The 27424-nt window shown below is 46.2% G+C and overlaps 1 protein-coding gene across 4 annotated transcripts in view; it reads left to right on the plus strand.

Moving 5' to 3' along the window:
- The window catches only part of CLUH (clustered mitochondria homolog), a 231278-nt gene that overhangs the window by 122493 nt on the left and 81361 nt on the right, over positions 1-27424 (plus strand). For all 4 annotated transcript variants that reach the window (XM_069227015.1, XM_069227016.1, XM_069227014.1 and 1 more), the window contains exons 14-15: positions 17584-17736; positions 17849-17911. In XM_069227015.1, the coding sequence (XP_069083116.1) occupies positions 17584-17736; positions 17849-17911 (216 nt within the window). The remainder of the gene's footprint in view (positions 1-17583; positions 17737-17848; positions 17912-27424) is intronic.

Genomic DNA, 27424 nt, shown 5'->3' on the forward strand with positions numbered 1-27424 from the left:
CAACCTGAGACCCGACCGAAGAAAACGGTGTGTGCGGCACACCGTCTAGATACTTCCTCTCACCCCGGTATAATGACCACCATCTAATGGGAACCTCCTACCGGCACCCCAGCGCACCCTATTTTCGGACCCTAGCAGGGGATCTTGAATTCGCCGGAGAGTGGCTACTGCGATCCGCGCTGGGTCATAACTACATAATGGCGGCGGCGATCTACAGTGCAACGGGTAGTTCCTCTAACCATCTCTCATTTACCTTACTGATATTGCTCGGGTCAGATTCCGTGCATCAACAACTCAGCAGTCCCCATCTGGTTCTCCAAAAGGCTCTGACGGCAAGAGAACGAACTCAGTGCCCCGTGCCGCACGCACAAAGATATTTGCGGTGCCTGACCTTCGACACAGTATCTAGAGGCCGTGTCTTGCCTCACTTTGAAGCTGGACATCGGACCACTCGCCTGCTACGAGACGCGAAATATACCAGGAAATCAAGATCCCCACAGCACCCTTTAATGGTGAGCACAACATTTTACTGGTCTTATATGGCGCACCAGCATTCCCTCTGATGACTTTCTAATGCCACTGCGACATTAATGTAGGAGGACCCCTCAGTCTCCCCTGGCACATCATATTCCCCGTACAACCCGACCATCCATGAGGAATTATTTCTAATTGCTCACTGTCATTGCCCATAAAGAGAAACTAATTCAGGAGGGATACACAGCTGCGTGGTTTGTCCTACATCTTTGCTGGTGTTCCCTGTGCACATCGTCAGTGCACAGACCCTGCACCCCAGGTACTTACCTTACCTATGAGTGTACTCCTGGAATAACCCTACACTCTGTCGGTCCTGAGGTCACTCACGCGTCCAACTACACGGTCCTGGAGTGATTTAAAGTGTAGGCCAGAGTGAAGAGTTTGTGGTGAAGTGAAGGCCAGACTGAAAATCAGAGCGAAGAGTGTAATCTGTTCTAGAATAAAAATCAGATAAACACGCTGATCAACCATAGGAAACCCATAACACCCGCTGCAAACCTTTGACACTATAGTGCTTTCATCAACAGCATCCTATGCTGATCCACAGTACTAGAGTGCCGTTAGGGTTTTGTTTATAACATTCTACCCACTCTTGCTAGCCACAGGGCTGGAATTTTACCTGGTGCCCTGACCAGGAGCCTCCATCCACTTCCTCCTGCCCCTCTTCCAAGCCTCACTGGGATCTCTAAAAGCGATAAACAGTCCACTCGACTGCACTGTTGATTTTCATCATACTCCAGATTACTGTTACGCAGAACACTTTATCCAACTTCAGCCAGTTAGGTCCTCCTAGGTACTATGGCGGAACAAAAGGATCACAAATTCTCTAAAGAAAAAGCTAGGAAAATAGGCCTAAAAAGAACTAAACACGAAGCCTCAATCCTGGAATCTCCTACCAAAGACAAGCAAGAAAATCATTCAATTCTAGAAACAATTCTCAAGAAATTAAATTGCATGACATCGCCCAGAGCACAAAAACTAACACGGACCTACTTCAAACAAAAGTTGCTGCAATGAAAAGAGACCTCAAGGAGCTAAACTTGAGAATATCAAACGCTGAGAGCTGGATAAGCATGTCAGAAGATCACCTATCAGCCCAATCCAAACACCACCTCAAAAACGACAATGCAGTCTCCACTTTGAAGTGTGAAATCACTGAGCTACGAGACCGCAAGAGAAGGGAAAACCTCAGAAACTTTATCCTCTGTTTCTTCTGGCAGACCAAAGCCCTCAGTCATCACCTTCCTTAAATCATGGATCCCAACTACCCTAGGTATCACATTCAACACAAACATTGAACTTGAACACCCTAACAGGGCTCCAACCTTTAAACCAAAGAACTCATCCACACCACGCCTCTGATCTTTCGACCAGTGCACTACCAACATACCAAATTCATCTTATCACATATGAAAAGTCTGATCAATCTCCTGGCAGGAAGTCGAGATCAACCTATCTCAAGACTATGCTAGAAACTGTCGTAAAAAGGAAAGGCTTATTAGCCCTGATGAAACCTCTAACGGACAGGGGCATCCACCACTCTTTTGTTGGCTCATCCAAGTTCAAAATCAGTTACCAAGGCAAAACACATGTGTTCACAGACCCAACGGAACTAAGAAGCTTTCTTGACAACAACACAGAATCTCAGAAGGAGGAGTCTCTGATATCCACACCACAATAACTCTCAAATTCACTTACCCTATTTGACTTTCAAGCTACCAGGGCAAGAATCTTCATAGATCCCACAGGAGGCTATGGAAGCCTCAAAGAACTAATTATGCCTTCTGCCTGATCTGTCTCGTGGCCGGTTCCAAGGTTTTGAAATGCTTGCTATATTCCGCTAGTTTGTCACTCACTCTCATAAGTTTCCCATGGCTAACCCAGATAAACGTGTACTACAACCCCATCATCTGACAGGGGGCAGGGGCAGAGCGCGGCATCAGATATAGTTAGTTTACTTACATCAGAACTTCATAAGTCTCCTAAAGTTCAATCCTCATACATGACCCCCATATCACTCCTCACACAGGACCCAGCCCATTACTCTAGATCTGGGAACTTCAGGTCATGAATAGTACATCTAGATCGCAAGATCTTCACAGCGACCACAGCTACACATCGCTAGTCAGAATACACTCTAGAACACCCAGCAACCTCATTGTGACGAGACTCTCTCCCTCTCCCCAAATTAAGCTATTATACCAGGCTTATCGTCTCATACCATCGTGACATGATGCTCGTCCACTCACCGGCTCACATCCAATGTATTTGCCTTTCGAGGCTTTTAATCACCTTCACATAATCCCTTAGGGCCTCATACTATTTCAGTATTAGTAATTACCGTTGTGTCAGCCTTGTGCCCTATTTACTGCCCCATTTGTTACCTCTTGTTATCAACATCCACTCTCCTATACGTTGTACCTTGTCTTTTTGAGACTTACTTTTGCATTTGAAAGATTTTTTTCTCTCCATGGCTCTCCTCCTTAGTACCCCTGAGTATCCCCCATGATACTTACATAGTCATGCAACCCCAAAAACCCTCAGTGATTATGTGGTACAGAATAACTACCCACAATAATACCCTCACCAGATATATATATATGGCTTATAAATGACTGACCAAACCATTAATACATTTAAAGTGTTTTCCCTTAATGCAAAAGGTCTCAACCACCCTGCCAAGCGCAGCAAATTCTTCAATTACTGCCACTCCCTCAAGGGTCATTTAATCTTCCTCCAAAAAACAAAAATCGTCTATAAGCAGATCCTCTCCTTCCGCCCAGGATGGGTTTCGGACATTACCTTCTCTGCTTCAATCAATAAGAAAAATGGAGTGATCACTATGATCTCCAGAAACTCTGGCCTCTCGATTATCTTACCAGAACCAGACAACAACGTCAGATGGCTAATAACCCTGCTGCAGAACAATGACTCTGAACTCTATGCAGTGAACATATATGCCCCTACAATTGACAACAGTAAATTTTGGTACAACTTATTAGCTAAAATCGCTCACCTCCCACCCAATTCCCGGATCATACTTGGCTGTGAATTTAACCTTCCGATGGACCCGACCCCCTACTTGACGGACATTCTGCCTTTAAATACAGAAACCCTAAAGCACATAAAGCAATGCACACCCTGTGACCAGCCCACAAATTATCAGATGTCTGGAACTACACAACCCCACCGGCAATGACTTCACATTCTTCTCCTCTCCACACAACTCCTTCTCCAGGATAGATTATAGGATAGATTATATTCTTGTTGGCCAATCCCTCCTCCAGTACACCTGCTCCACCTCCATAGAACCATCACAATTTCAGATTATGCAGCTATTTCATTTACCCTTTCCTTAAATCTTACCACCCCCTTTGAAATGAAATCTTGTGCATGAATTTAGAAATTCTAGAGACCCAAACACAACTGAGGAACTCCATAAAGAAATATCCCAGTTTATCCAATAAATAAGGGATCGGTCTCCTCCCCAATAACTCTTTGGGACTCTCTGAAATGCCACTTCAGAGGACTCGCCATAAGCTGTATGGCTCATAAAAGCAAAACAATAAAATCACCCCTGGACCAACTAGTAGCTAAAATTAAATCTATGGGAATTACTTATAGTAGCTCTAATGAGCCTTCCATTATGACGTCCCTCAAATGCCTCAAATATGAGTTCAACTCCATAATTAGCAGACATGCACACTTATGGGTCTATGCACAAAAGGGAAAGAAATTATTCTTCCTAAATAAAGCAGGAAAATCCCTAGCAGTCTACTTGAAGTTTAAACGCAACCCTGCCCTTATCGAAATGATTAAAGACAAGCAGAGTAAGATACTTACTTCAACTGAGGCAATTATACACTCCTATTATCATCACCCCTCGAAAAGCCTGTCTAGATTTTCTACCAACCCTACCGATTAAACAATGGTCTAATTGTGACCAAGATTCTATCTCATAACCGATCTCTACAGAGGTAATCTCCATCACTATTAGAAATATTCCATCTGGTAAAGCTCCAGGCCCGGATGGCATAGCTATTGAGTTTTTAAAAAACTTTCTTGCACACTATCATGGATACCGTACATTCAACCCTATCCTATTTTTCAACCTCTGGCTCAGTGTTTGGCTCAGCATCTGAAGCCACCATTGTGGTTATACTAAAAAAAAAAAGGTAAAGACCATTCAGATTCCAAAAACTTCAGGCCTAGATCCCTCATAACTATGGAAGCGAAGATCTATGCTAAAATCCTTGCCAACCGCCTTGCACCTCTGATCCCTAAACTAGTCCACCCCACCCAATCTGGCTTTATTAAGGGACACCTAGCTAGCGACAATAGCTGTCTTTTTTCCTGTGTCATTGAAAAAGTCTCTAGGCCACTCCCCTCCCCTCCCCCCCCTCCCCCCCCCTTTCTAGCGGCCGCCATAGCCTTAGATGCCGAGAAGTCCTTCGACAAGGTCTCCTGGCCATATCTCGAAGCCGTCCTTCAAAGACAAAACCTAGGAGGGGAATGGCCCTTTACTCGAAGCCTTCAGCTAGAATAAGGATCAACCGCTCCCTAGCCTAAATATTCCCCTTGAGATGAGGAACTCGCCAAGGCTGCCCCCTATCTCCCCTACTATTCTTACTAGCTATTGAACCTTTACTGACAATTGTTAATAACTCAACTACTATTCCTGGTATCACGTTCAGCGTTATTCCATGCAAAACAGCTTACCCTACTGAAGCCATAATGGAAATCTTTAACATCATTGACTGTTTTTCCCACTCATCAGGCTACTCCCTGAACAAAGAGAAAACCGAAATTCTTCCCTTAAATGTTCACTGCAACCCTTCCACAGTTGGCTCCTCCAAATTCAAATGGAAATCATCTATTAAGTACCTTGGAATATGGTTCTGCGACATGTCTGAATCTATCACCATTAACTAAAACAAAATCATCGCCAAACTGAAAGACCTATTAGCAACATGGTTGCCCAAAAATATATTATGCTGGGGCAGGATTGAAACCATCAAAATGATGGTGTCCCCTCTGATTAACTTTAACTTTATATCAAGTGTGCTCCCCAAGCGTGTCTCTCAAGACTTTTTTCTTAAAATTGATAAACTTGTCTCACAGTTCCTCTGGGAAAACAAAAAAAACAGAATTAGCCTAAAAACTGAACACATTCTAAATAGGGGGACGGGGGGGAGCATCTACCAAACCTCATGCCTAGCAACCCAGGGTGCACAATGGTTTGAAGCCAATCCACAAAAAAAACTATCTGGCTTGGGACAGAGTCCTCCATTTGTCATCCTTTCTCACTACTATCGTCTCTGATGATGTCATCCCATCCTTATAGTCACTCCCTGAAGACCTCTAAAAATACTAGTACGTCCTTGATGAAAATAGACTCGGTTTTGTCTACCAATATTCACAAATTCACCTCTGTATCTCTATGGCACAGAAAAGAAAAAAAAGTACAAGCACCTAACTCTGTGACCATTGCCGCAACACGGGTCTCAAAAGGGATCTGAACCATAGAGGACTTGTCTGCAAACTCAGAACCACTCTCATTCTCCCAGCTATAACAAACACGACCTCTCAAACACTGACTTCTGTGAGTTCCTTCAAATCAAAGCTAAAATCTCCAAACTGGGGCCTTGACATGATTCTTTGCTAACTCAGAGTCTGCAAATGGTCATCACAAAAGGGCGTGCAGCTTCTAGAATTTACAAACTACTTTCTTCCACCATGGCTCCACGCCACCCTCCACTATCCCACAAATGGTCTTCCTTTTCTCCTCTAACAAACTAACCCCCTTAGTGATGAGGCATGGTCAAAAACAGGCTTGCACCTAACTCAGAACAAATTAATTCCCTCACTAACCCAAACAAGATTTTTTGCTGCTCATTATCTATACTGGACCCCTGCCAAACTTTTCAGATTAAAACTTAAAGAATCAGATACCTGCTGGTCCTGCAACTTATCCCCTGGAAATGAAGAACACATGTTCTTCTCCTGCCCAAACCGCTCCTCTTATTGGTGTGATATCTTCAACACACTACACAAAATTGTCAAGACACCAATCCCACTAAATTATCTGATTATCACCCTGGGACCATATATTGCAAATCCTCTTATCAACTTCTCTACCTTAGACCGCTCACTACTCGACCTCCTGCTCACCATTGCAATCCAAGTGATCTTGATCGACTAGAAAGCAAATATTAATGTCTCATTCCATACCTAGTGAGCCTGGGTCACCTACCTGAGAAGCACACGTCACTTAGTCCCTCACTAAAGGCCATCCAATAGTTTCACAGTGATTTGGAATACCCTAGACCTTTACACCTGCAATCATCCCACATAATAGGAAACCCACTGCTCCTTAACATTCCACCCACATAACTAATTCACTGAGTCTAAAATCACAGCAATGTCCTCTTTTTCTAGTGCATGACTTTTCCCACCCCCACCAGATATCCTTCCATCCCCTCACCCTTTGTTATATTTGATCCCTATACTGCAACGACCTCTCACACCGCATGTACAATCTACAGCTCACACCCAGAGCCGCGGGAACAGTAATAGTAACATACTTCAAATCCATCCCCGGGACTACTGTCACAACACTTGCTGTAACACTGTCGAGTGACACGGATCTCAGTTAATACTATCTGAATACATTGTTTTGTTTATATTTAATGTTGCCTTCACATTTTACTTTCTTCATCGACATTAAGCATGTATGACTAAAATTACAAATGTTATCGTTACTGATATACTATTCCTGATGCTACGTAGTTTACCTGTTCTAATGCTGTGATGTATCATGCTGTCATATGACCTCTAGCTCACCTTTCTGTTTACCTACCTGTACCTAAAATCCTCAAAACCTTTAGAACTCTAAAAAATAAATAGGGTCTCTAGTTGACAGTGGTTTGCACCCTGTCTAATTAGAGACCCTCACTCTAGTCAGGGTCAGGGAGTCACGCAATGAAGATAATCCCTGCTCACTCCTTTGGTAGCTTGGCACGATCAGTCTTGCTTATCTTAGAGACAATGTGAAAAGTATTTGTACACCCCCACATTCCTGTAACACTATCTCCACATCATTTAGAATAATGGACAATATTTATCTGAGTAAAACCATACCAAAACGACAAAAATCCAACATACACAAGTAGAGATAGGAATTTTCAAAGATTAAATCTTAGTGAAGCATTTAAACACAATTGCTCCAACTGGAGCTATCACGGCGTCTTGACAGAGTCGTTCCTCACAGTCCGACGCCACTCGCAAGGGAGTGCGGGCTGGTTACGGAGTTGCACAGACCCCAGCTACAGTACCTTGGAAAACAATAAGGAAACAAAGACGTTGCACACAGTCAGGAAGGTGATGTGTCGCTGGAGCCGGTACAGCATTGGGTCCTTACTTCTACCGGGGAATTGAGGCATTGGTTCCTTACTGCTAGATGGGGGAGGGGAGTCTTCAGTTTCTTCCGGTTGCAGGGGAGGTGATGCAGCGTTGGTAGCAAGGTGTCAGTTTCTTATGACCCAGTGGGGTTGATGAGTCCAGCAGGTCAGGATGCAGAGTCTGGTGTCATGGATGTCGGTGACACAGGACTCAGGCTGTGTCAGGACTTTGGAGGTGCGGCGTTGGGCCTGTGTTGCAGGTCACAGTCGTTGCACTCAGCAGGGACCACAGCTCCAATGCAGGTGGCTGCGTGGAGTCGGAAAGTGGTGCTGGTTCCGAAGTGGCTCTGGCGTCAATGTTCTTAGTTGCACCAGAGCTCACTGCCAAGGGCCCAGGAACTGGATTTGGCACCACTTGGAAGTCAGGACTTTCAGTAAGAGAGTCCAGGCGCTGGCAAGTGAAGTATTTGATGGCCCAGAGACTTCTTAACGGGAGACATGCTCAGTTCAAGCCCTTGAGAACCTTGGAAAGCAGGATGTAGAAAGCAAAGTCCAGCCCTTTCACTCCCAGGACAGAAGCAGCAGAGCAATAGTCAGATTGGCAGTCCCTCCTACAGGATCCATCTCTTTTTCCTGGCAGAATGTCCTCAGTCCAGAAGTGTTCTAACTATGTGGGGTTAGAGGTCCAGTACTTATACCCATTTCTGTCTGTGAAGTAGGCAAACTTCAAAGAATAGTCATTGTAGTGCACAAGGCCCTGCCTTTCCCTGCCATTGCCCCAGACACACACTATGGGGTTAGAGACTGCTTTGTGTGAGGACAGGCACAGCCCTATTCAGATGCAGGTGTCAGCTCCTTCCCCCATTCTAGCTCAGGAAGACCTGTCAGCCTGGCACACCTCAGCTACCTTTGTGTGTCCGTCTAGAGTGAATGACCGAGAATTGTATTCCACAGACAGGCAGGGACACAGAATGGCTAAGCAAGCAATTGTCCACTGTCTAAAAGTGGCATTTTCAAACCTGCAGTTCAAAAACCAACTTCACCATAAGATTTATTTTTTAATTGTGAGTTCAAAAACCTCAGACTACATATCTCTATTGTCCCCTAATTGGAAATTACACATAAAAGATATTTCAAGGCAATCCCCATGTTACCCTATGGGGGAGAGATAGGCCTTGAATAGTAAAAACTGAATTCAGCAGTATTTCACAATCAGGATATGTACAACACACCAGTACATGTCCTACCTTTTAAATACACTGCACCCTGCCCATGGGGCTGCCGTTGGACCTAACTTAGGGGCGACTTACATATAGTAAAAGAAAAGGTTAGGGCCTGGCAAGTGGGTGCACTTACCGGGTCGAAATGGCAGTTTAAAACTGCCCACACAGACACTGCAGTGGCAGGTCTTACACATGTTTGTTTACAGGGCTACTCATGTGGGTGGCACAATCAGTGCTGCAGGCCCACTAGTAGCATTTGATTTACAGGTCCTGAGCACACATGGTGCACTGTACTAGGGACTTACTAGTAAATCATATATGCCAATCATGGATAAACTAATCATTAATACAATGCAGACAGAGTGCACTTGCACTTTAGCACTGGTCAGCAGTGGTCAGCAGTGGTAAAGTGCACAGAGTCCTAAAGCCAGCAAAAACGAAATTCAGCATAGGATCAAAAACAGGAGGTCAGAAGCAAAAAGACAGGGGAAACCTCAGCAAGAGCTGACAGGTCAAACACGTGTGTCCGCCCCCCCCCCCCCCCCCCTCCCCCCCCCCAGCTGAAAGTCGGGAGAATTTCTCAACTTCTTGGGAGTTCTCATCACTAAGGCGGAAGAACCTGGACAGACCATCAGCATTGCTGTGTTCTGTTCCAGGGCAGTGTTCCACCATAAAGGCCATTCCCTCTAGGGAGATGAACCACCTCAACAGTTTAGGATTCTCACCCCTCATCTACATTAGCCATCTGAAAGGCCTGTGGTCTGTCTGAACCCGGAAGTTAGTTACAAACAAGTAGGGTCTTAGCTTCTTCAGTGCCCATACCCGGGCAAAAGCTTCCCTTTCTATTGCACTCCACCTCTGTTCCCTGGGGAGTGACCTCCTACTAATGAACGCTACAGGTTTATCTAAGTCCTCTTCGTTTAGCTGTGAAAGCACAGCTCCTACACCATGCTCTGAGGCATCTGTCTTCCCCACAAATTCATTGGAAATGTCAGGACCCTTGAGATGGGTGCAGTGCACATGGCCTCCTTCAGGGTGTCAACAGCAGTCTGGCATGCCTCTGTCCAGATCACCTGACGGGACTGCTTCCTGAAAGTTAGCTCTGTCAAGGGCAACAGTGGTGCCATACCCTTGACGAATCTCTGGCGATCCCTACTTTGTGTCCTAAGTACCCCACATACCCCTGTCCTATTTGGCACTGTCTGGCCTTGCTAGTAAGACCTGCACTCTGCCGATCCCTCAACACTTCCTGGAAGTGGTGCAAGTGGTCCTTCCAGATAGAGCTGAAGACAGCAATGTCATTTAGGTAGGTGGCACTGAAGTTCTCCAACCCAGTCAGGACCTGGTTGACCAGAATTTGGCATGTGGCAGCAGCGTTTTTCAACCCAACAGGCACAACACAGAACTGATAATGCCTTGAGAATGCTTATCTCTTTTGTCCCCTCGGTCAAAGCAATCTGCCACTACCCATATGTTAGATCAAACATGCTGAGGAACTTGACAGTTTCCAACCAGTAAGTGAACTTATCAGCTCAGGGGTGGGGTGCGCTTCAGTCTTGGTGATGGCATTGAGCTCACAGTAGTCATCACAGAACCTCATTTCAGGTGTGACACCGGATGGAGCAGCCTTGGGGACCAAAACCATTGGGCTGGACCAAGGACTGTTGTAGTGCTCAATCACCCATAACTTAACATCTTAGAGACTTCCTCTTTGATGCTGTTCCTCACTCCATCAGTCACCCTGTAAGACTTGTTCTTAACAGGCAGGCTGTCCCCTGTGTCAGTGTTGTGGGTACACCATTGGGTGACTCCAGGAATGAGCAAGAACATGGAGGCGACCTGCCTCAGTAATTGGTGACATTCCCTCTGCTGTTCTAGGGTCAGAGTAGGGGAGAGATTCACACCCTCCACTGACCCATCCTGCTCTTTGGAAGATAGGAAGTCAGGGAGAGGTTCACTCTCCTCTTCCATCCCTTCATCCCTGACCAAGAGCATGGTCAACTCGGACCTCTCAAAGTGCTGCTTGAGCTGGTTCATGTGCATGACTCTCAAAGGGTTCCTAGGAATCTGCATGTCCACAAGGTAGGTGACATTACTCTTGCGCTTCTTTACCTCAAATGTCCCAGACCAACGGTCTTGTTGAGCACCTGGCTCTACCAGGGCCATCACCCACACTTTCTGGCCAGGCTGAAACTTAACCAGAGTGATATTTTGGTCATACCAGCGTTCCATGTCCTCCTGGCTAGCTTCTAGATTCTCCTGGGTGAGATTAGGGAATCGCACTGTCTGGTTCCTGTAGGCCAGCTTGTAACTGAATGCATCCTCGGGTGGCTTCTTAGGAGCTTGCTCCCATCCCTCTTTCACCAGACGGAGTGATCCTGTCACAAGGTGCCCATACAGAAGCTCAAAAGAGCTAAAGCCATTCCCCTTCTGCGGTACCTTCCTGTAGGCAAACAGGCATGATAACAATACACATCATGGGTTCTGAGAGACCGGTAATCATGCATTTCAGGGTACGGTTCCACCTCTCAGCCAAACCCTTGCTTTTGGGGTTGTAATGAGTGGTAAACTTGTAGGTAACATCACACACCTTACACATGCGTTTCATGTACAACATCATGAAATTGGTACACTGGTCAGATACCAACTCCATTGGGGAAACCTACACAGGTAAAGATCGCCATAAATTCCCTGGCCACGGTGGGCGCAGTCACTGTCCGACAGAATAGCTTCCGGATACTTGGTGGCATGGTCCATTAAGACCAGGATCAACCTATTGCCCTTGGCTGTCTTGGGATCAGAGGCCCCACAATGTCACTGCCCACTCGTACAAAATGGGAGCTCATGACAGGAAATGGTTAAGAGGAGCCTTGCACCTCTTCCCAGATTTGCCACTCACCTGGCAAGTTTGACGGGTCCTTCAGAACGCATCTGAGTTTTTCCTCATTTGGGGCCAATAAAAGTGGGTGACAAGCCTACCAAAGGTCTTGCCCTGCCCTCAAATGACCTTCCAGTGACACATCATGAGCCAGACCCAGTAGGAAGGCTCTGAAACACTGGGGTACCACCAGCACAAGGGCTGCCCCAGGCTCAGCACCCTTAGGCTCTCTATACTGGAGAGCATTCTCCCAGTAAATCAGGTGAGATCCTAAGGCGTCACCAGCTGCCTGGGCCTCAGCCTGTTTCCCAAGAGCTTCAAGAGTGGGGCACGTATTCTGTGCAGAGAAGAACTCCTCTCCCACTTTCAGTGGGTCAGCTCAGATAGGTCACCCAGTTCGGCCACTTCTCCTGTAGATTCTGGGGTGTCCTCCTCAGGTTCAGCCTCACCCCGGACCATGGGAATCTGAGGAGCGGGTTTCCTGCCCCTTCTCCTCCTGGCAGGCACCTGGGCCACTGCTTCAGGCTCCAGGTCCTTCTGATCACTCTCTGGTGGCCATGGACTGTGTGGTCATGCACTCCCATTCTGATAATCCTAACATTTCCATTTACGACCTGATCGCCACCTCCTTCCAGGCAGTATGCTCCAGGTCGTCCCCTAGCAGATAGTCAACAGGCATGGATGGGCTCACAGCTACCCTCAAGGAACCTGAGACCCATCCCCTCCCCCATTCAAACGAATCCTGAGCTACCAGACATTTACACTCATTGTTGTCTACTGCTACAACCTGGTGGACCACATTAGGGATTACCTACTCAGACACCAGATGATTTTGTAGAGGCTTCCTGTATTTTGAGCCATCCCGGATTCAATGCACTTGGCCATGTTGCATACAGTGCACTATCGGGCCTTTCCTCCGGACCAGTGAGTCCTGATTATTTGAGCTCTGATCTCAGTGTTTTAACCTCTGTCCTGGATCTCCAGGAGCATTGCTCTGGGGCTTTTTGGCCTGTTGGCCTCATGCTTCCTTCTCGCAGACCATGCCAGGTAGCCCATACAATGCCATGCAATGGGGTCTAAAGTTTCGGTGTTACAAGCATCAGGGGACCCTGTCAGATTCCATCCAGGTTTTAAAGGAGGCTGCAAAAGATATGCTGTGGTGGCTGCTTGACCCCAATTGGACCACCCACAGTCCCCTCTCACTACCACACCCAGAGTTGATGGTTGTTGGAGAATGGGGTCTCTACTTGATAGAGGGAGGCACCCTGTCCATGTAGTGGCCACAATCCTAGTCATGGTAATTCACAACACACACTAAAATATCCTTTGCTCACTCTCTGGTAGCTTGGCACAGAGCAGTCAGGCTTAACTTAAAAGGCAATGTGTAAGGTAAATACCTTGTGCAACACAACACAATACAAATGTGCAACATACAGGCACCAACCTAGTGAAGACACCACAAAAACACTCCATACTAGGTTAGAAAAAATAAAGTATTTTTTATGAACCAAACAAGACCAAAACGACAAAAATCCATTAAGTAGAATTTGAGATATGAATTTTTAAAGGATAAATGAAACTGTTGTTCCTAGAAGCCGAAAGTGCCAACCAGGCCAACCAGAGCTATCTGGTAATACTAGACCGGGTCAAAGCCAGAAGTTCAGGCTGACTGCGATAGAGTGCAGGCAGGCTGCAAGACCCATGCAGGGCTCACTGAGTAAGAGTACGTTGGCCCTTGAGATGCGTTGGTTCCGATCAGCGCAACAATGTTGATGCATCAGTTCTGGGTCCGTGCTGAAGAAACCATTGACGCAGTGTCCTCGATCCACACAGCAGCAACAATGCGGTAGTGAAGCGTCGACAGGGAAGGCAGAGTCAGTTACGATCGCCACAGCGAGTTATATGTGCATTTCTTTGCACGAGAAGCCAGAACACTGTCCTTTCTTCCCACCCGGGCTCCAGACTATTGGGGGTAATCAGCCCTTTGTGTGGGAACAGGCACTACCTATTCAGGTGTGTTAGCCCTCCCCTCCCTTCCTGCCTAGGAAGAGTCATCAGAATGCAGATGAGTGCTCAGACACACCTAACCTTCCTGTGTTTGTGGCTATCTCGAGGGAATGAACAAAGTGTGGCTGTCACCCACTCCCACTCCAGATGTGTGTTGAAGACAAGCTGCAGTCACACAGAGCTATAAGAGCAGAGAAATATCAATTTTCTGAAAGTGGCATTTCTAAAATAGTAATGTTAAATCCTGCTTTTCCAGGATTTATCATCACCATTCCATTGATATGAAACATGCCATAACTACTCCGTCTCAATCAGAAATTACAGCTTAAAGGTGTAATAAGGAATTTCCAATGTTAACCTATAAGAGGGGTAGGCCTCACAGTAGTGAAAAATGAATTTGGGAGCTTTTCACTACCAGGACATGTAAAACCTAAAAGTATATGCCCAGCCTTTTACTTACATGCACCGTGCCTTATGGGATACCTAGGGCCTAACTTGGGAGGTGACTTATGTAAAATAAAAGGGGAGTTTAAGGCGTGGCAAAGGGTTTTATAAGTAAATCACATATGCCAATTGGGGTTAGGCCAATGTTACCATAATTTAGGAGAAAGGACACAAGCACTCTAGCACTGCTTAGCAATGGAAATGTGCAGAATTTAAAACCGGCAAAAACGAGGTCAGAAAATAGGGAGAGTCAGGTAAAAATGTTAGCAGGGAGATCACCCTTTGCTTTCAGGTCTAACTGTGGTGATGACTGACATGTTGCTATTACATTAGGCAGTTCATCTGGGAGAGGTGGCAATCAGAGGACTTTGCTCTCTGGCAAAGACTCATCTCTGCATCATTTTGCTGGAGTTGCAGGTGTTTCGATTGGCTTTCAGAGCATTCCTGCCAACCATCAAAGAAAGGCTGATGCAGCTTCTCACAGACAACACCACCGCCCTTTGGTACAGCAACAAGTAGGACAGGGTGGGGCCTTGGGTCATGTGCCAGGAGGCTCTGCGCCTTTGAAACTGGTAGTCATCACACTATTTTTATTTTTATAGCTCGGCACCTGGCAGGATCTTTAAATGTCAGTGCGGATTAACTCAGCTGCCAACATCAGGCGGATCATGAAAGGCAGTTACACACGGAGGTGGGACAGGGTCTCTTCCAGTAATGGGTAGAACCCTGGCTCAGTCTATTCACTAGTGCTGAGAACACTTTTATGCGTGGGATTTCCGAAGAAGGCGGTCTCTTGGCCTGGATACTCACTGCGCATAGTGAGGCATAGGACTAGTGTATGCCTTCCTCCTGCTACCGCTCCTGTCCGAGCTTTGTAGAAGATCAGGAACCTCTAGGCCCAAGTCACCTTAGTGGCTCCTGATTGGGCCAAGAGAGTTTGGTACCTAGAACTTTTGGGCTGGAGCATCTGTACTCCGATCAGGCTGAGGCTTTAGGAGGATCTTCCGTTGCAGTAGCATTGCAGGGTCTTGCACCTGGGCTTGCACAATCTGCCCCTACATGTGTGGATATTGAGTGGTAACAGTTGATCTCCCTTACAAAGTAATTGATGTAATCCTGCCAGCCAAGTGACCTTTCACGAAATCAGTGGCTGCTAAGTGCTGGGATAACTTCATGAATTGGTGCTGGACCCTCCAAAGAGACCCATTGCAGGCCAAACTGGCCGATGTTTTGTTGTTTGTTTTTGTCTTTGGCACAACAGGGCCTTGCAGTGACCTAAATTTGGTTTTCACTTTCCTCATGTTTTGACCCTTTAGACCTAGTGCACGGTTGTCCGATGTTCTTCGTGATCTTAAAACCAGTATTTCTGAGTGCACTAACATCAGCATGGCATGTGAATGATCTTCAAACCTTCTAGGTCCACATGCCTTATGCCACCTTTTTGTCTGGACAAACTTGTGTTAGAAATGCAAGCTGTGTTCCTGCCAGTAGTGACACCTTTTATGTCAGACAAGCCCTTACTCTTCCAACCTTCCTATCTCCTCCCCATCCCTCATAAGAGGAGTGGCTCCATCGTTTGGAACCCTAGAGACCGCTGAGTGGAGTTCTTTGGGGCAAAGAAGGTCTAGGTGGTGAAGAAGCGGACCATCTTATGATGAATAGCTCCTCTGTATTGGGAGATTCCCAGGACCACTGGAAATATGCAGCAGGGGAGGAACAAATTATACAGCAGGGTGTGAGTAAATTATGCACCAAGAAAAGGCCAATTATGCAGCACATTTTGTGATACTATTGCCTCATTATATTGTAATTTTGAAATTTGTCAACACCGGCTGGACATTAGTTGCACTTCAGTACTACCAGTTTAACACCCAAATATAGAAATAGGCTACAGAAAGGCGATCAGCCAACCTTTGCAAAGGGCTTTCCACTGCACAACTCTTGTTGCTGCTTTTTCAGTGACCTTTGAACCTTTTTAAAATCTGCAGATTATGTAGCAGTTGATGGATTATGTGACAAATGAGGCAAATGTATAATTATGCAAAAATTGCCAAAGCCACTCAGTTGAATAGTTCCAGTGGCCTGGGTATGCCATGCCTTGCTGAAGAAGCATCCAGATGGTCTGAGGGGCTCGTTCCACCAGAGCTGAAACTACTTCCACTGTGCTGGATACTTCGGGCCTATCCTGATATATGGCAGACTGCTACACGGGCATCAGTGCACAAGTTCACCAAGCAGTCGGGTCCATCAGGGTGGGCATTTTTCCCCGTTTGGTCCTGTGCAGTTTTTGAACTGAACAGTTTGACAGGACCACCAACTTGGGGTGTGGGGAGGTACTCCTTTCGTATCTATTCACAAGGTGAGGCATCTATGGTAGACGTACCTTTCAGAAGAATAAGTTACTTACCGTCTGCAAGACTCTATTTGGTGGATACTATATCTAACTGCAGATATCTTACTGCTCTCTCACCTTGTTCTAAGGTCTCCTTTGCTAACAGAGTCCCAATTCAGGAGTCTGCACAGTGGTTCAACCAGTCTGCTTATGGTCTTCGCACTTATCTTGTTTTTAAACACATTTGAGAATGTTATAGAGAAGCACTGTCTTTTTTAATGCTGCAGTTTCTCTAAAAATTTAACCAGGTCCCGTAGGAATTTTCTTCGTTTCCTACAAGATTGGTTATTGTTCACTAAAAGGTTGTGTGATTTGGCAAACACTTTGAACTGTAAGTCATCTTAGAGCTTCCCTAAATGTATACAGGACACAGTTTGCCTGGCAAAAGCATTGTTTAATAAACATGGCTTCACCTGGATTGTGTTTTAAACACATACCTCCTATGAATCTGATGATTCAGCGCCTTTGATATGCAGCAAGGGGGCAGCAAAAGAGCATTCTCCATAGAAGGCAGCATCCCAAAAACGATCACTCCACTACTAAGGAATAGTGTTGTTTTCGTACCTCTTATAAGGTGCATGACTATGGCATGTTATACAGAGTTGTTCTTTGTTGTAGTCATTTGAACATGCCAACAATTATATTTTGCTTTGTTTGTGTTTTATATCAGAAATGTTAAACATCACATACAAAATGCTCTTGCAGGTGAAGGATTGCCTTGATCACACTGTCCTCCCTATGGATGGAGCCACCTTAGCCGAAGCAATGCACCAAAGAGGAATCAACATGAGATACCTTGGCAAAGTGCTTAGCTTCATCTCCAAGATGCCAGCCCGCACCCAGCTGGATCATGTCTATGTAAGTTGTAGTGCGCATATCTGTAAAGGACACAGTCTGTTTTAATCAACTGTTTTCTCTTTTTATACAATTATATGACAGATTGTTGGTACTTCTTTTCTTCTTGCCACAGAAAATAGGAGTAAGTGAACTGATCACAAGGTCTGCAAAGCACATCTTTAGGACATATCTCCAGGTAAGCTTGATTCTTAGTAAGTTTTTGTTAAAAACTCATGTGGTGTTTTCATCCCTCCACACAACCCCATGATACTAGTGCCCCCATCTACTACTGCCATCCCATCCCTCCCTTGCGCTGTTGGAGAGTGTGGGGAGCATAATAATAAAAAATAACAGAAGCATTTGCAGTAATGGATTTATATTATTATTATTATTTTTTTTGTTTTAAAGAGTTTTATATAGCGCGAAAAAGACCCTTTCAGGTGACAGAGCACTTTACAATAATAATGATGTTCTACCACAAACAGTATGCTATGTACATAAAAGTGTCGTACGGTCATGTGGCAAAAGTTACATTAACGAATAACAAAGTCAAAATATAAAGAACAATGACAGGCACATATAGTCATAGGAGAGATAGAGTCCGATAGGAGTCGTGGTGGTGTGTGGAAGGTTGGACAATGGACAGACAGCACAGATCTTGGAGATGTGGTCAGGTGTGAATAGATGGGGCCTCACACAGGCAGGTAGGCGTCACGATTGAGGAGAGTGAGCTGTGGCCTTAATATGAGAGAAATCTGTTGGCTAGTAGAAGTTTTACTTCTTTTGTGATGAATGAGGAGAAGGGGCACCTGGTCTCCGGTGGAAAAGAGTTCTGAATTTTAGAGACAATTACGGAGAAGAATTGATTGTAGGTTTTCTCTTAATTACATTTTTGTGGCTTTAGTAGTAAGGAACTTGTGCTTCTGGAAGTTCTATTTCCGCCAGATAGGGTCAGTTTATGTGCTAGGTAAAAGGGCTGTTGTGATGCAGTGCTTTATGGGTCATGCAGGCAATTTTGAGATGGATCCTGGTCTCACAAGGGAACCATTTCAGAGAATGGAGGTCAGGGGGATATATGATCTCTTTTTTTGGAGCTAGTGATGAGCCTTGCTACTGCATTCAAGGAGGCCTTCAGCACTGCAAGTTTGCTTTCAGGGAGGCCTACGAACCACTGTTTTGACATCTGCCACAGGAAGGAAAGGTTTTAGTTTACTTAAAGCATATAGTTGATTGTTAGCTCCTCTGGTGGCGGCACTGATGTGTTTTTGCATGGAGAGGGTGTTATCCAAGATTATTCCCTGGGATTTAGCAGAGTCATTGATGTGAGGGTTACAGATCCAGGCAGTGAGATATGGAAGCCAGTCTATGGTGAGACCAGTAGGAATTCTGTTTTGAGGGCATTGAGTTTAAGGTGGTTGAGTCAGCAAATGTTGCGTTTTTGTCAAGGTGTTAATAAAGGTGCTCATTTCGTTTGTGTGGAATTTTTCATGTAGAGTTGGGTATCATCTGCATACGTGTGATAGGAGGTCAAGGGCTCCATTTATAGGTTGAACAGTCTGGGGAGAGAGTGGACCCTAGGGGGATGCCTAGTGTAATTAGTGACTGATCAGAAAGTGTGTGATGAATAAGGACCTGTTGAGATCTGTTGTGAAGGAAAGATGAGAACCATTTGAGTACGATACCGGAAAGACCCATCCTGTGTTCTAATAAGTTCGAAAGTGTTTCATTATTCACAGTATTGAATGCAGCTGATAGTTCCAGTGGGACTAGTAAGTAAGATTCATACTGATCTAGTGCATAGAGTGTTGTTGATAATGACCAGGTCTGAAACTGGATTGGCGTTGGTCCAGGAGGTGGAAATGCTCAATGTGAGTATGAAGCTGTATGTACACTCATTTCTTTTAGGAGTTTGGCTAAAGTTGGGATGTTGGAGATAGGGCAGTATTTGTAGTTGCTGGGATCAGACTGATCGGCGCCATTTTTTTAAATTTTTTATAAAGGATTAACCTGTTCCCTTTTTTAGGCAATCGGGTTTGGAGGCTTGTGTAAGTGAAGCATTGATAATCCTGGTCCATGAGGGGAGTAGGAGGTGTCTGGACTAATTGAATTTGGGGGGGCATGGGGATCGGTGAAGTGGTTGGAGTATTTCAGATAAGTTAGGAGTTTTGAGATGTTACTTTCATCAAAGATTTTGACACTAGACCATACGCCATTGTTTTTAAGTTTCTAGGGAGAGGTTAATGGGGCCTACTTCATGAACATGAGTGGGGTGAAGGGAGGATGTAACAGGAAGAGTTTCAAAGCATTAAGGATCTCGGTGTTGATTAGCATGGTTTCTTGGCACAGGAGGCGGCAAACGTTTTGCCGTTAGGTATGGTTTTGACGTCAGAAGATGGGGTGTTACTTTTCCGATACGTTTGTTTTTTTTGACAATTTCAAAGGTTTTTTTGGTCGATTTAATTGCCGTATCAAGTTGATTTAGAAAGGATGCTGCTTTTGCGTTTTGAATGTGCTTGTTGTAGGAGCTCCATCCTTTTCTTAGCGGTTTGAGGTTAGGCAGGGATGGGGTGTATCTCCATGTTCTTTCAGTGAGTCAGAGGCCTCTGCTATCTACGCTGAGGTTATAGCTGAACCAGGAGTTGGATCTTTTGAGCGAGACTCTTTAGATTTTTGGGGGCATTAGTATCAATCATTTTTGTCATTCAGTTGAAATAGTGTTCAGTGAGGTCATGGGCATTGTTATGTGTTTGGGGAGGGGGGTCGATTGGAGAGCAGGTTGCAGTGACTAATAGCTGACCGAGTGTTTGGGTTGGTGTTCCGGGTGTGTCTGACCCATTGTTTAGTTTTGATATGTTGACCCTTAGAGATAACTGCTTTTTCAGAGTTCAAGAAAGTGATGCTGTGGTGGTCGGTGCAGTCACGGGGAAGTATGGATTCAATTTGAAAGGCGTTTTTTTTTCTTTCTTTTCAATGATTAGATCTAAGATGGCCCCTTTGTTATGGGTGGGACTGTTACAGGCTTGGTTGAGGTCTTAGAGGAAGGATTTAAAACTGTACACAAGAGGATCGCTGGTGTTCTTTCAGTGTATGTTGATACGAAAAATCTGGTTGTTAAAACACTGTTCATTACTGGAGGAGATGATCTCCATGATCTGTTCGATGCATGTGTAGTTGTTGCCCGGAGGGTGGTAGGACGTGTGGGGAGAGCATGTGGACTTGACATTGGTGGCAGTGTTGATCCTAATGATGTGGTGTTGGGGTAGACAGGGGAGATAAGGCTGCAGATAAGAATCCTTTTACTGTGTACCAACAGAAGCTGCGTAATTAGTTTGTGTTTGACCCACATTTCACAGCAGGCTTGATTCAGTATTAACAAGCATTTGTGGTGCAGTGGGTCTCGCGTTTGCTAGAGCTGTTAGTGTTGTAAATTCCTAACTGGACTTTTCTTGTCACATAAATTGAAAATGAAAAGTAAAACAGTTGACATAAGCAAGCCGATTCAAAGTGCCACAGCTGCCAGGAGCGCGAAGGAAAAAGACGTTTGCTCGCAGTGAAACGTATTGGCAAGCGTGCAGTTATCCATGTAACAGGGTTGATGGTCAAGACGGTAACAGAACTGCCCCAAGGAGGGACAAACGTAAAGCATTTACCAATGATAACAAAGGCAAGCCCATAAACATGTGATAGTGATGGGCGTGGTTAAAAGCCCACAGATAGAGTACTACACATCAAAGCACTTGCACGTGCAACCTAAAAATGAAAGGGATACAAATTTGAGTTTGGGCAGTGGGGATTTGAAGAGGCCAAGGTATTGATTCTTTTTTGAAGCATGTCCCTCTATGACCAAAGCCTAAAGATATTGTTTAAAGAGTGCCCTTCACCTATGTGAGGTGATTTCCCACGACTGGTTGTAGCAGCGTTGTCTATTACAAACCAACTAATTTTAATTAGAACATTGGAATGTTGGGGGCTCCATTGAAAACAGTGGAGTGCTCCAGGCTTCTAATGGCCGGTACATGCCCAGAGCCTACAACATTCCAATTTTGTCTTTCACAGCTGTTGGTGTGAATAAAGGCCTCACGGATCCAGAGGGGATTTCAGTCTCCTGCGGCTCCGTGAGGCCTTTTTTTTTATTTATTCTAATGGCGGAATGTTCTAATAGCCTTACAGCCCTCCGTAGCTCGGCTGTACCGGCATTAAAGTCCCTCTCCCTTGTTAAAGGCCCGAGCCGAAAGCGGGAGGGGGCCTTTAATGGCCAGTGTAGCCCGTTACGGTGGGCTATAAGGGTGTATTCTAAGCTATGTCCAGTAAGCCATAGTGCATTCACTATAAAATGAAGGGAACACAATGTTGCTTCATTCTTTACTAACCCTGGTTTCGTTCAGCCACAACTGCAGAACGACTCTTGGAGAATAAAGTATAATGTATGCTCTTACAAGCCAACCATTGAGCGGTATTGTGGTACACCTCTAGCCAACATACTTGCCAACAGATAACTTTCAAATGGGAATTTAGGTTATTTGGTGGGTTCTGAACTGAAGACTTTATTTCTGATGGGCCTTTTTGGAGGTGTAGTTGATTAAAATGATTTGTAATAAACAAATCCCTTCTAATCCAGGGGGCAATAAGGTTTGCTTTTAAGGAAATTGTGATTGATTGTCAGGTTGGCTGTTGCTGATATCCAAATGTCTTTACATTAACCATATTGTAGGAAAGTAGCATCTTTGTGACATAGTTACCCCACCTTTTGCTTGGTGTCAGTGTGTTTAGACTGTAGTGCACTGGGACCCTAGTGTCTGTGCTTTCTCCTCTAAATTTGGTTATTTTGTTACTTTTACAACCCACAATTGGCATACTGGTGCACCCATTTAAAACCCTAGTATATAGTACTTAGTTATCCAGAGCATTGGTACACCAGGGGTCTTTCATGGGCAGCAGCATGTATTATGCCACCCATGGAAGCCCATGCAGGCTGTGTGTACAGGCCTGCCATTGCAGGCTGTGTGAAATGGTGCATGCACCTTTCACTTTAGATACAAGGCTTGCCTTATATTGCGGTCACTGCACTTGGACACTGTAAGTCACCCCTCTGGTAGGCCCTTCAACCCAAGGGCAGGGTGCATGTTCCTAAGTCTAAGGGCACCCCAGCATGAGCAGAGGTGCCCCTACAAACCACAGACTCCATTCCCTGGGCTTTGTAAGTGCGGGGAAGCCTTCTCAGAGTATGTAGTGGACACTGGTCAACACAAGTAGTCCATATACATAATAGCTTCACCAAACCTAGGCATGATTGGAATCATTGGAATTCCACTGTTAGTTGCATGATACCATGTACTCTGGGGGTTCCTTAGAGGATCCCCAGAACTGCCTGTACAGCCTTGCATGGTCTGCATGACAGCCCATGCTGCAGCAGACCCCAGACACGGTTCTGTCCTCCTGCTGCTGTGCCTAACTTGAGCAGGTAAAGGCTGAAAAAAGGGTTTCCTGTAGGAGGAAGGTGTGACATCTCCTTTAGAACTAGGTGTCCCTGGGGTGGGGTGGCCTCCCAACACCACCAAACTGCTTTAGAGGGCACATTTGGTGCCCTCCTTGCATAAATGGGTTTGCACCACTTCAGGAACCCCTGGTTCCAGCGCTGGCGCAAAACCACACAAAAGGCAGGGCAGTGACCACCCCCCTGTCGAGCTCCTCCCCTAGGGCGGTGCACAGATCTCTGCCAGGTGGCAGGTTGATTCTGACATCTTCCAAGCAAGGTTTGCAAGGGCCCCTGGGGGCATCTGACTGGTTAGACCAGGTAGATGATGTCCCTGACCCCCTCTGATAGGTGGGTCACTGCAGATAATGGCCAACCCCCTTTTAGTGTTACTTAAGAGCTCCACCAAGGATGGGTCCTCGGATTCATCGAGCAAGACTCTACAAAGGAACTCCCTGCAAGACTCTTCTACTCCTGGCCTACGGAACTGCTGCTGGTCTGTATTAGGAACTGAAACAAGACTGTATCCAGTTGGGAGGCTCCCACTGCAACATTGTTTCTCCAGCTCCTGCAAGATTTCTGCAACATCCGTGGCTGTGCGTCCTCTTGGGTCACAAGGTCTCTGTGTGCATCCAAGAAGCAAGAAAAGAATCTCCCTTGAAGTCTCTTCCCTGCATCCGTAGGCACCTTAAGATGACAACTACCGACTGGTGGATCCTGCTGTCCCACGGACATCGAAAGGCTCAGAAACACAGGTGGTGGTTCTGTGACCCTCTCTAGGTTCAACTTGTCTTCTGACCAACCTAGGAGACGGTGGGCCTTTGCTGCAGTCACTAGAGCAGCACCGCTGTGTACCTCAACTGTTCATCTTACCAAGGCTTGTTGGCTCTTCCTCCAAAAAGTCTTTCATGCTCCAGAAGCCCCAGCCACCAGCACTCTGCAACTCCATGCTCAGCTTCCACTCTGCAGCTCCTGCGGCGTGGGACTCCTGTTTTGTTGTGCTGATGATGCCTCCCTACTGCTCCCTGTGCCTGCTGCCAGTGGGTCACTTGTGGGGGCTCCAATGATTCCTGCTGGCTTTTCTTCCTGCCACCCTGACTCCCCTCCCAGGGTTGAGTCGTGTGGACCTTGCTAGTCTCCAAAAACCTTCAATCTTCTCTGCAGTGACTTTTGCATTTGCCAATGTTTGCTGATGGTCCTGCTGACCACTGACCCTCATAGAAACCGGTGACCGACCTGGGACACCATTGGGTTCCACCGACCTGGTCCACGGGTCGCGATAGCAGCTGGACAACCAAGGCACCCTTGGACTCCAACAAGGGTTTCCGACGGCCGTCACTTCACCCCTACGCACCTGGGCTCCCTGGTGTAGGTACTCCAATCTTCTGGGTAGCCATGGGTGGGGGTACTATCCAACCTTCTTTGTGCCACCTGGTTTCCTTTGGGTCCTCTGGGAATGGTCCTGAATCCTAGAAAATCCAACCGCGACGGTCCTGTGTTAGCCTATGGGACACTTGGCTCGATAAGAACTCTGCACCTGGGCATCTGTGGGATCTCTGATACTTACCTCTGGTAAATCCTTTCTTCCCCAGCCTTTGGAATTCTGACTCACTTACCTTGATTTTGCACCTCCATTCTTATACCACTTTCTTAATACGTTGTTGCCACCCTTTTGTGTGTAGATATCTCCAGAGTGGAGATATACCAATGCTAGTATAGTATTAGAGTTGTAATAAAGAATACTTTATTTTTGCAACACCTGGTGTGGATCTTTCTTGTGTGACAATCACTGACTGACTGCTGTGGTATTTTAAGTGTGTTACAGTCCTCCTTGATAAGCCTGAGATGCACTCCACATCTACCCCAAGAGAGCTTTGGTTATCTAGGCACCAAAACACTATCACTTAGGGTTGCCTGGACCCGGTATAGGGTGCTACACTATAGGTGTACACCATAAATTGAGCCAGCCTCCTACATCATATGATGGTAATCTGTTTTTTAGCACCTGCGTTACACAGCTGCATCTGCTACACAGGGCTTTTTACAAGAGCGTTATTGTTAAACTTAACGTTTCATATTTTATCATCATCAGGAAAATGAAAGAATTAGACATCTCGGACTCTCTTGATAATACTTTTAAAGAATTTGACAACTTTAATGTTCTGTTAAAACTAAAAAACATATGCAGCAAATATTTTGTATCTTTGTATAGCCGGGAGTTCCTTAACAGAAGGTATCTGATAGAGACTTCTGTTGCAGATTCCTTACCTTAGAATTTTCCCTGATGCGTCAGACTGGATCAGGAGATTTTTTGTTTGAGCAATACCCGTGCGTGTCGGTCGGTGGCATCGGTCGACTCCCTGGCGCCGTTGGCATTGTAGTCAGCGTGATGACATCGGGAGTAGTACATAGACGCCGCCTCAGCGCAGTAACGTCAGGTTCGATGGCATCTGTCGCTGTAGATACACATGGTATGCATGAGCTCGCCATCTGGTGTTGGGTCGGAGTGTTACAAGTTGTTTTTCTTCGAAGAAGTGTTTTCGAGTCACGGGACCGAGTGACTCCACCTTCTGTGCTCATTGCGCATGGGCGTCGACTCCATCTTCGATTGTTTTCTTTCCGCCATCGGGTTCGGACGTGTTCCTGTCGCTCCGAGTTTCGGAACGGAAAGATAGCTGAAGACGGAAGATTTTCGACGGTATCGTTGCGATCCGGTTAGAGATAGACACATACAACGACGCGTTGAACATCGAAGCGCTTCGGTGCCCTTCGGGGTAGATTTCGGCACCCCGTCGGGGCCTAGTCGGCCCGACCGCGTGGAGGACAACGCCGATGGAACGGACCCCGTTTCGATTCTGCCCCGAATGCCACAACAAATATCCTTATACGGACCTACACTCGGTCTGTAATCTGTGCCTGTCACCCGAGCACAGCGAAGAATCCTGTGAGGCCTGTCGGGCGTTCCGGTCCCGAAAAACTCTGCGCGACCGTCGAGCGAGAAGACTCCAGATGGCGTCCACGCCAAAAGAGCGTCGACAGTTCGAGACAGAAGAGGAACAGGAGGAATCCTTTTCCATCCAGGATTCAGACTCCGACGAGCTACACTCTACAAGAACTGTGAGTAAGACGTCGAGATCAAACCTTAAAAAAGGAAAGAAGGCCCAGGGGACGCCACTGCCAACCGGCCATGGCTCCACCCAAATTCTCGGTGACCAACAATCGGCACCGAAAAAGGCCCATTTAGTGTCGAGATCGTCCGACTCCGGTCGAGACACCGGCACGCAGCCTCCTCGAGACCGAGAGAGTGCTAAACAGAAGCATCGACACCGAGAGTTCGGTGTCGACACGGATCGACGCCGAGACAGTGGCGCCGAAGACCATAGAGGCCAAGAATTTTCGGCACAGAAAAAAAGGAAGGTTACCTCGGAGCCGAAAAAACAATCGACAGGGGTTTCGGAGCCGAAAAAAGCGACATCAGACCCTGTTTCTGGCTCCTACACTGAAGAGCATTCTATGTCTTCTCAAATGAAGAAACATAGATTTGAACAAGAACTGCAATCCACTGACGTGGATCACACGCAAAAGCGTATCTTTATTCAGCAGGGGACTGGGAAGATCAGTACCCTTCCACCTGTCAAACGAAAGAGAACGCTTCAGTTTACTCCTCAGCAACAAACAGCACAAAAGGTAACACCTCCTCCCTCGCCTCCACCTGTAACTCCGGCTTCGCCAACTTACACCCCGTCACATTCGCCAGCTCACACCGCCATGAGCCACGATGACCAAGATCAGGATGCGTGGGACTTGTACGACGCACCAGTGTCTGATAACAGCCCAGACACATACCCAACTAGGCCATCACCACCGGAAGACAGCACAGCCTACTCACAAGTGGTGGCTAGAGCAGCACTATTCCATAATGTGGAACTACACTCGGAACAAGTAGAGGATGATTTTTTATTTAACACCCTCTCTTCAACCCACAGCTCCTACCAAAGCCTGCCGATGCTCCCAGGAATGCTACGCCATGCAAAGGACATTTTCAAGGAGCCAGTAAAAAGTAGGGCAGTGACGCCTAGGGTGGACAAGAAGTATAAGGCGCCTCCTACGGACCCTGTATTCATCACCTCTCAGCTGCCACCAGACTCTGTGGTGGTAGGGGCTGCCAGAAAAAGGGCAAACTCACACACTTCTGGGGATGCACCTCCCCCAGATAAAGAAAGTAGGAAGTTCGAT

This window comes from Pleurodeles waltl, chromosome 3_2 (assembly GCF_031143425.1).
Source record: "Pleurodeles waltl isolate 20211129_DDA chromosome 3_2, aPleWal1.hap1.20221129, whole genome shotgun sequence".
NCBI classification, from domain to species: domain Eukaryota; kingdom Metazoa; phylum Chordata; class Amphibia; order Caudata; family Salamandridae; genus Pleurodeles; species Pleurodeles waltl.